General features: G+C 44.4%; 1 protein-coding gene across 1 annotated transcript; it reads right to left on the bottom strand.

The window, feature by feature from the left end:
* Nucleotides 1–1,418: 1,418 nt before the first annotated feature.
* Nucleotides 1,419–4,012, bottom strand: LOC106597863 (zona pellucida sperm-binding protein 3). The gene is made up of 8 exons (XM_014188987.2): nt 3,394–4,012; nt 3,188–3,306; nt 2,981–3,084; nt 2,539–2,716; nt 2,236–2,353; nt 1,953–2,035; nt 1,800–1,879; nt 1,419–1,552 (listed from the first exon to the last, which is right to left on the bottom strand). The coding sequence occupies exons 1-8, from the start codon at nt 3,910–3,912 to the stop codon at nt 1,488–1,490; spliced, it is 1,266 nt and encodes a 421-aa protein (XP_014044462.2). The 5' UTR covers nt 3,913–4,012; the 3' UTR covers nt 1,419–1,487.
* Nucleotides 4,013–9,783: the final 5,771 nt, after the last annotated feature.

The following is a 9,783-nucleotide window of genomic DNA, read 5'->3' on the forward strand; positions in this document are numbered from 1 at the left end:
ATAATGTGTCCCAGAACAAAGGGGGGGTCAAAATCAAAAGTAACAGTCAGTATCTGGTGTGGCCACCAGCTACAATATACTGCAGTGGCCACCAGCTACATTAAGTACTGCAGTGCATCTCCTCATGGAGTGCACCAGATTTGCCAGTTCTTGCTGTGAGATGTTAGTCCACTCTTCCACTAGGGCACGTGCAAGTTCCCGGACTTTTCTGGGGGGGGGGGGGGGGGTGGAAATGGCTCTAGCCCTCATCCGATTCAACAGGTCCCAGATGTGCTGAGCTTGAGATCCAGGCTTTACGCTGGCCATGGCAGAACACTGGCATTCCTGTCTTGCAGGACCTCATGCACAGTATGGCTGGTGGCATTGTCATGCTGCAAGGTCATGTCAGGATGAGCACAACAGGAGGATGTCTGCCCTGTAACGCACAAGCTCAGTCCGATGATGTTGTGACACCGCCCCAGACCATGACGGACCCTCCACCTCAATTCCGTCCCAGAGTACAGGACCCGGTGTAATGCTCATGCCTTCGACGATAAACGAGAAGCCGACCATCCCCCCGGTGAGACAAAACCGCGACTCCTCCGTGAAGAGCACTTTTTGCCAGTCCTGTCTGGTCCAGCGACCGTGGGTTTGTGCCCATAGGCAATGTTGTTGCCGGTGATGACCTGCCTTACAACAGGCCTACAAGCCCTCAGTCCAGCCTATTGCTGACAGTCTGAGCACTGAGAGGGATTGTGCGTTCCTGGTGTAACTCAGGCAGTTGTTGCCATCCTGTACCGGTCCCGCAGGTGTGATTTTCAGATGTACCGATCGTGTGCAGGTGTTGTTACACATGATCTGCCACTGTGAGGACGATCAGCTGGCCGTCCTGTAGCAGGCCGTCCTGTAGCAGGCGTCTCACAGTAAGGACATTGCAATTAATTGCCCTGGCCACATCTGCAGTCTTCACACCTCCTTGCAGGCACATTCACACAGATGAGTAGGGACCCTGGGCATCTTTCTTTTGGTGTTTTTCCAGAGTCAGTAGAAAGGCCTCTTTAGTTATCATAACTGTCACCTTAATTGCCCTTGTCTGTAAGCTGTTACTGTCTTAACCGTTCCACAGGTGCATGTTCATTAATTGTTTAAGCATTTCACTGTAAGGTCTACACCTGTTGTATTCGGCACATGTGACTAATAAAATTTGACAATGAAGATCTGTGAAGTTATTCAGATTTAAGAATCATCTTTGAAAGACAGGGTACTGAAAAAGGGGCGTTTCTTTTTTTGCTGAGTTTTGTACCAAAACATGTCAGCAATCAAGTTATATCTTAACTTTCAAGATACAGAATCAGGGAGTTGAGGAACTTCATTTTAGACCTGGGCATTACAAAAGCTCATGCTAGTCAATGAACAAAATACACAAGACAAAAACCTTAATCTAGATATTTTTTTATCATCCAGAATGCATTTGGGCAGGAAAGTCAGTCCAGTTGAGAGTTACACCATCAGTCAAGAAGCTTTTCCTTTATGTTGAGAGGACCAACAGAAATGTCCTGCTCCCACTGGAAACCTAAGAGCAGAAGACCATGTCTATATAAGGAGAACTCAGAATCAAACTTCACAAAAGCATTGTTTCTCAGGCAATTCCTGGGTGACTCAGTGGGTGCACTTTTTTGTTCCAGCCAAGCACTGACCACCAATTTAGCCAAAGGTTTAGGTGAATCAAGTACCTAGCTATTGGAGTAGGACAAAAATGTGCACCCCAGGGAGGCATCCAGGAATGGATTGAGCAACACTGGACTGAAGTGCACATGTACCTGGAGCCGGTTCCCTTCTCATGCCACAGTCTGTGTCACAACAGCCACACACCTGGTCTTTCTTACTGGCCTCGCTCCATCTATTGAAAAGAGAGTGTTGCATATAGTACGTACAAGCAAAGTGCACACCCTGCCATATATACCCAGACTTACCCATTCGAGAAGGAACAAGCCTTGTTCTCATGATCAATTGGGGCTGAAGCTGTTGTGGCTTTCAGGAGGCAGGTAATGTATAGCTGTTGAAGTCGCAGCATTGGTACCACATAAGAATTAGTAGATTTGACACCAATTTAAAGCAACGTCATGTTGGGTCCAACACAAGCCATATTGGGCATACTCTACTTAATTTATGATTGAAGCTCAACAAACCTGCCAATTCTATACATTTGGACATTCCGAAGCTAATTTGCACTAGATCTCAGGATTAACTACTCACTGAGCCAGTGTTCACAACATGAAACCTAAAGGCTTCTATCTGGAACTGGAGCGTGTCATCCATGGTGCGAGGTCTGAACTGGGACCTGGAGCCTGTCAGCTTGGTGTCGACCAGACAACTGAAGGCCACAAACAAAAAAAAATTAGGCTACCTACACTGCTGAAACTCTGGAGGGATGCCATTCAAGATGGCTGTTGATCTGAAGTGTGGGCAGGTGGAGGGAATGGGAAATGCTTTCCTTAGCAGATTAAAGCAAACAATTAGTCCTTGATCTAGATCAAGTACCTTACAAAGGATACTCACCCACGGTTCTCGATGAAGGCATATCTTGGGACAGTGTTGGTGTTTGGGATGACTGTGGCTACACAGTTGTCCACAAAGACTCGGAGGGGCACATGGTAGAACTGGACGACAGAAGCTTCAAAGTTAATATTATCTCCAAGGACGTACTCTTTGCTGGGTCTCTCCAACTGCCAGTTGTCTGCGAAGACAAGGGCACAGTCTAATACTCATTCCAAGTCAGATGTACAGACCCTGCTCTAGTTTATCAGCAGTGTGGCTTTATCATGGCAAATATAACTGCCATCCTTTTGTACTCTGGGGTAGCCACCTCATTCCAATAACTCAGTGGCGGTTACATTTGCCAGTTGGCACTACCATAGTTTACAAACAAGTGCAGAGACAGCACTTAAGTCAGTGCCTGTCAAGAGCAATGCCAATATGGCAAGGACAAGCAGTTACTAACCAGTCATTAGCCTCAGGGAGAAGTAGAGGAGCTCCTCTGCAACCTTAGTGGAGGCATAGGGATTCCAGGTGGGCTTCACTGAGTCACTGCTCACATCATGCTTTCTGTAAAGGAGTCTTTAAATGTGAAACCAACTGGCCAAGGAAGTATATCCAAAGTTGATTGAACTGAAGAAAATAAAACACAATGCAGGTGTAGTCAACTCACCTTTGATAGTGGCACTCAACCCAGACCACCACTTCTCTAGTCCGAACAATGGGGCTGCTGCCCAGGGTGGCTGGTGTATAACGGAGTGTGAAGACATAGACAAGTGAATCTTCAGTCATCTGGAATCAGAGCAGCAAATGGCATTGTAAGAAAATCAATGGTAGTCAACCTAGAAAAGTCATAACGATGCTAATGCTCAATGTTACCGTTAGAGTGCTCCCACATCCGTGCAGCTCAGTGACAAAGATCAGAACTTGAGCGGAAGCATCCTCCCCAGTGACAGCACAGCCTCCCAAGGTAAGATCCTCTGGGTGAATGAGTTGGCCGATACCGAGCAGATCTCGCTTGACTTCCACACGAGCAGCAGTCTCCCCACATTGAACTGCAACGCTACTGGCAGGCACAGGCAGTGGTCTCTGCTCATCAATAGCCAACTGCACCTCTTTGACTGGATCTTCAGGAAATCTCCAGGTCAAAGGCTCATTGAAGGTCTGCTTTGACTGGAGGAAAGGGTTTTGAACTTGCGTCGGTGTCTGGACCCTGGAGGGCCATTGCACAGGCCTTGGGTGAAATCTGGCTGGTTCTTGAGCAGGCCTATACTGTGGAACAAATCTCCCAGGGGCATGTGCCACTTGGCTCTGAGATCTCGCTTCCCGATAAAGCTGCTGAACTGTAGCTGAACAGCCAAAGGTAAGAAGTAGGAGGAATGTAATACAGAATGCCATTATTCTCTAGTTTCTAGTGTCAATTGTACATATTTCTTTGACATTTGCAATAACTACAGTGTCTCTGAACAGCCATTTTGTATCCCTTTGTCTTAGTTTGACTCCACCCCTTGTTTGATTTACCTAATGATGTTCCAGACATGTTACACAGCTGCAAATATACTACAATCTGAACTGGATGTATCTCAATACTGTCAAGTATCTTCATTTATAATAGGGATGGTCAACTCCAGTCCTCGGGGGCCTGATTGGTGTCACACTTTTGCACCAGCCCCAGCTAACACACCTGACTCCAATAATCAACTAATCATAATATTTAGTTTAAAATACAATTAGTTTAATCAGCTGTGTTATCTAGGGATGGGGAAGAAGTGTGACATCACTCTGGCCACTGAGGACTGAAGTGGCCCATTCTTGATTTATAATGTCCTTGGAACGGTTTCCTGATAGCAATGGCATTTAGCCTTATCAAATTTATTTTTTCAAATCAATCAATCAATCAATCAATCAATCAAATTTATTTTTATATAGCCCTTCGTACAGCTGATATCTCAAAGTGCTGTACAGAAACCCAGCCTAAAACCCCAAACAGCAAGCAAAGCATGTGAAAGAAGCACGGTGGCTAGGAAAAACTCCCTTGGAAAAACTCCCTAGAAAGGCCAAAAACCTAGGAAGAAACCTAGAGAGGAACCAGGCTATGAGGGGTGGCCAGTCCTCTTCTGGCTGTGCAGGGTGGATATTATAACAGAACATGGTCAAGATATTAAAATGTTAAAATGTTCGTAAATGACCAGCATGGTCAAATAATAATAATCATAGTAGTTGTCGAGGGTGCAACAAGCACGTCCGGTGTACAGGTCAGGGTTCCATAGCCGCAGGCAAAACAGTTGAAACTGGAGCAGCAGCACGGCCAGGTGGACTGGGGACAGCAAGGAGTCATCATACCAGGTAGTCCTGAGGCAGAAAGAGAGAAAGAGAGAATTAGAGAGAGCATATTTAAATTCACACAGGACACCGGATAAGACAAGAGAAATACTCCAGATGTAACAGACTGACCATAGCCCCCCGACACATAAACTACTGCAGCATAAATACTGGAGGCTGAGACAGGAGGGATCAGAAGACACTGTGGCCCCATCCGATGATACCCCCGGACAGGGCCAAACAGGCAGGATATAACCCCACCCACTTTGCCAAAGCACAACCCCACACCACTAGAGGGATGTCTCCAACCACCAACTTACCGTCCTAAGACAAGGCCGAGTATAGCCCACAACGATCTCCGCCATGGCACAACCCAAGGGGGGGGGCGCCAACCCAGACAGGAAGACCACGTCAGTGACTCAACCCACTCAAGTGACGCACCCCTCCCATGGACGGCATGGAAGAACACCAGTAAGCCAGTGACTCAGCCCCTGTAAAAGGGTTAGTGGCAGAGAATCCCAGTGGAAAGAGGGGAACCGGCAAGGCAGAGACAGCAAGGGCGGTTCGTTGCTCCAGCCTTTCCGTTCACCTTCACACTCCTGGGCCAGACTATACTTAATCATAGGACCTACTGAAGAGATAAGTCTTCAGTAAAGACTTAAAGGTTGAGACTGAGTCTGCGTCTCTCACATTGGTAGGCAGACCATTCCATAAAAATGGAGCTCTATAGGAGAAAGCCCTACCTCCAGCCGTTTGCTTAGAAATTCTAGGGACAATTAGGAGGCCTGCGTCTTGTGACCGTAGCGTACGTGTAGGTATGTACGGCAGGACCAAATCGGAAAGATAGGTAGGAGCAAGCCCATGTAATGCTTTGTAGGTTAGCAGTAAAACCTTGAAATCAGCCCTTGCCTTAACAGGAAGCCAGTGTACGGAGGCTAGCACTGGAGTAATTTGATCAAATATTTTGGTTCTAGTCAGGATTCTAGCAGCCGTATTTAGCACTAACTGAAGTTTATTTAGTGCTTTATCCGGGTAACCGGAAAGTAGAGCATTGCAGTAGTCCAGCCTAGAAGTAACAAAAGCATGGATTAATTTTTCTGCGTCATTTTTGGACAGAAAATTTCTGATTTTTGCAATGTTACGTAGATGGAAAAAAGCTGTCCTTGAAACAGTCTTGATATGTTCTTCAAAATAGAGATCAGGGTCCAGAGTAACGCCGAGGTCTTTCACAGTTTTATTTGAGACGACTGTACAACCATCCAGATTAATTGTCAAATTAAACAGAAGATCTCTTTGTTTCTTGGGACCTAGAACAAGCATCTCTGTTTTGTCCGAGTTTAAAAGTAGAAAGTTTGCAGCCATCCACTTCTTTATGTCTGAAACACAAGCTTCTAGCGAGGGCAATTTTGGGGCTTCACCATGTTTCATTGAAATGTACAGCTGTGTGTCGTCCACATAGCAGTGAAATTTAACATTATGTTTTCGAATGACATCCCCAAGAGGTAAAATATATAGTGAAAACAATAGTGGTCCTAAAACGGAACCTTGAGGAGTTTATGAGTTTTTTAATGATGCATCTTCCCCACAACGGCCTAAGATGTAACACGTTTCCCAAAACAACACGCCGAGAGAATAGTCACTAAGTGCATTGTTGAAGTATGTGTCAATACTGATGGGATCGAAAGAAAGTGAAAACTTTCTCCATTCAAAATTTGTCTTAACATTTGAATTGACGGATCAATTCCTAGAGAGATTATACCACCTTATGGCTGCAAATATTGAGGCAGGTTATTCTAATGCTTACCAAATAAAAATGCATTAAACCACTAATTTGCCCCATTGCGCCCGTTCGGCTACACATCATGAAATATATTGAGGCAAATTACAGGCAGTCTACAATTAGCAAAATAGAATATGAAATGTATTTCAATATGATTGAAATAGGCCCACTCTTTATTTTAATGGTTGCTGTTTTCATTTGAAAAATATTTTTATGTCATGTTTGTATCAATTGCAAAGACACAGGCAACTTTATTTTGTAGTCAACTTTGTTCTGAAGTTATCTGCAGTCATAGAGATAAGATAAACCATGTGATTCTATGTTTAGCGGAGATCTTCTGTGTAGAAAGTGACACGGGAGGGCAAAAAAGAATGTAAGGATGCACTTAGCTGTTCTGAGGCAAGCATTCGTTTACGAGTGTTATCAAGTGCACCTTAATTAATAATGATGGTTTTGGGAAACAGCTCATAGATTTAACTATGCTCCCACAAAGGTTCTAACAACGCACTTTGCCTTAAGATGCTTTTGGGAAACTAGGCACAGGGATCTCCAACCCTGTTCTTGGAGCGCTACCCTACCCTCCTGTTGGTTTTCAATCCAACCCCAGTTGTAACTAACTTGAATAAATGTACCAACCAGCTAATTATTAGAATCAATTGTGCTACATTAGGGCTGGAGCCACAACCTACAGGACGGTCGCACTCCAGGAACAGAGTTGGAGACATTGGCGGATTGGCATTCTGGCAATTCTGGCATATGCCAGAAGGGCCGGATCACCTTTTATTGGGGAGGATTGGTAAAAAAATATATATATATATATATATATATGCACACAACATGACCAAAAGTATGTGGACACCTACTTGTTAAATATCTCATTCCAAAATCATGGGCATTAATATGGAGTTGGTCAACCTTTGCTTCTACTCTTCTGGGAAGGCTTTCAAATCGATGTTGGAACACTGCTGGAGACTTGCTTCCATTCAGCCACAAGAGCATTAGTGAGGTCGGCACTGATGTTGGCCGATTAGGCCTGGCTCGCAGTTGGCGTTCCAATTCATCGTAAAGGTGTCCGATGGATTTGAGGTCAGGGCTCTGTGCAGGCCAGTCAAGTTCTTCCACACTGATCTCAACAAACCATTTTTGTACAGACCTTGCTTTGTGCATGGGGGCATTGTCATGCTAAAACAGGAAAAGGCCTTGCCCAAACTGTTGCCACAAAGTTGAAAGCACAGAATTGTCTAGAATGTCATCGTATGCTGTAGCGTTAAGATTTCACTTCACTGGAAGTAAGGGGCCTAGCCTGAACCATGAAAAACAGCCCCAGAACATTATTCCTCCCCCACAAAACTTTACAATTGGCACTATGCACTAGGCAGGTAGCATTGTCCTGGCATCCGCCAAACCCAGATCAGTCCGTCAGACTGCTAGATGGTGAAGCGTGATTCATCACTCCATAGAACGCATTTCCACTGCTCAAGAGTCCAATGGCGGCAAGCTTTACACCACTCCAGCCGACGCTTGGATTTGGACAGGGTGATCTTAGGCTTGTCTGCGGCTGCTCGGCCATGGAAACCCATTTCATGAAGCTCCCGCCGAATAGTTGTTGTGCTGAAGTTACTTCCAGAGGCAGTTTGGAACTTGGTAGTGAGTGTTGCAGCCGAGGACAGACAATTTTTACGCGCTTCAGCACTCAGTGGTCCCGTTCTGTGAGCTTGTGTGGCCTACCACTTCACGGCTGAGCCGTTGTTACTCCTAGACGTTTCCACTTCACAATAACAGCACTTACAGTTGACCGGGGAAGCTCTAGATTTGCAGAAATTTAACGAACTGACTTGTTGGAAAGGTGGCATCCTATGACGGTGTCACGTTAAGTCACTGAGCTATTCAGTAAGGTCATTCTACTGCCAATGTTTGTCTATGGAGATTGCATGGCTGTGTGCTCGATTTTATACACCTGTCACGGCTGAAATAGCCGAATCCATTCATTTGAAGGGGCATCCACATACTTTTGTATATACAGTTGAAGTCGGAACTTTACATACACCTTAGCCAAATACATTTAATCTCAGTTTTTCACAATTCCTGACATTTAAATCCTAGTAAAAAAATTCCCTGTCTTAGGTCAGTTAGGATCACCACTCTATTTTAAGAATGTGAAATGTCAGAATAAAAGTAGAGAGAATGATTTATTTCAGCTTTTATTTCTTTCATCACATTCCCAGTGGGTCAGAAGCTTACATACGCTCAATTAGTATTTGGTAGCATTTCCTTTCAATTGTTTAACTTGGGTCAAACGTTCCGGGTAGCCTTCCACAAGCTTCCCACAATAAGTTGGGTGAATTTTGGCCCATTCCTCCTGACAGAGCTGGTGTAACTGAGTCAGGTTCTTAGGCCTCCTTGCTCGCAAGCGATTTTTCAGTTCTGCCCACAAATTCTCTATAGGATTGAGGTCAGGGTTTTGTGATGGCCACTCCAATACATTGACTTTGTTGTCCTTAACCTGTTAGGGCTAGGGGGCAGTATTGACACGGCTGGATAAAAAAACGTACCCGATTTAATCTGGTTACTACTCCTGCCCAGTAACAAGAATATGCATATAATTATTGGCTTTGGATAGAAAACACCCTAAAGTTTCTAAAACTGTTTGAATGGTGTCTGTGAGTATAACAGAACTCCTATGGCAGGCCAAAACCTGAGAAGATTTCAAGCAGGAAGTGGCCTGTCTGAGATTTAGTAAATTCACCGGCAGTATTCGGTGGGAATGCTAGTCACATGCTAGTCACATGCTAATGTAAAAAGCTGGTTTTTGATATAAATATGAACTTGATTGAACAAAACATGCATGTATTGTATAACATAATGTCCTAGGGTTGTCATCTGATGAAGATCATCAAAGGTTAGTGCTACATTTAGCTGTGGTTTGGGTTTATGTGACATTATATGCTAGCTTGAAAAATGGGTGTCTGATTATTTCTGGCTCGGTACTCTGCTGACATAATCTAATGTTTTGCTTTCGTTGTAAAGCCTTTTTGAAATCGGACAGTGTGGTTAGATTAACGAGAGTCTTATCTTTAAAATGGTGTAAAATAGTCATATTTTAGAAAAATTGAAGTAATAGCATATCTAAGGATTTGAATAACGCGCCACAGGATTCAACTGGCTGT

Source organism: Salmo salar, chromosome 23 (genome assembly GCF_965601325.2).
Source record: "Salmo salar chromosome 23, fSalSal1, whole genome shotgun sequence".
Classification (NCBI taxonomy): Eukaryota; Metazoa; Chordata; class Actinopteri; order Salmoniformes; family Salmonidae; genus Salmo; species Salmo salar.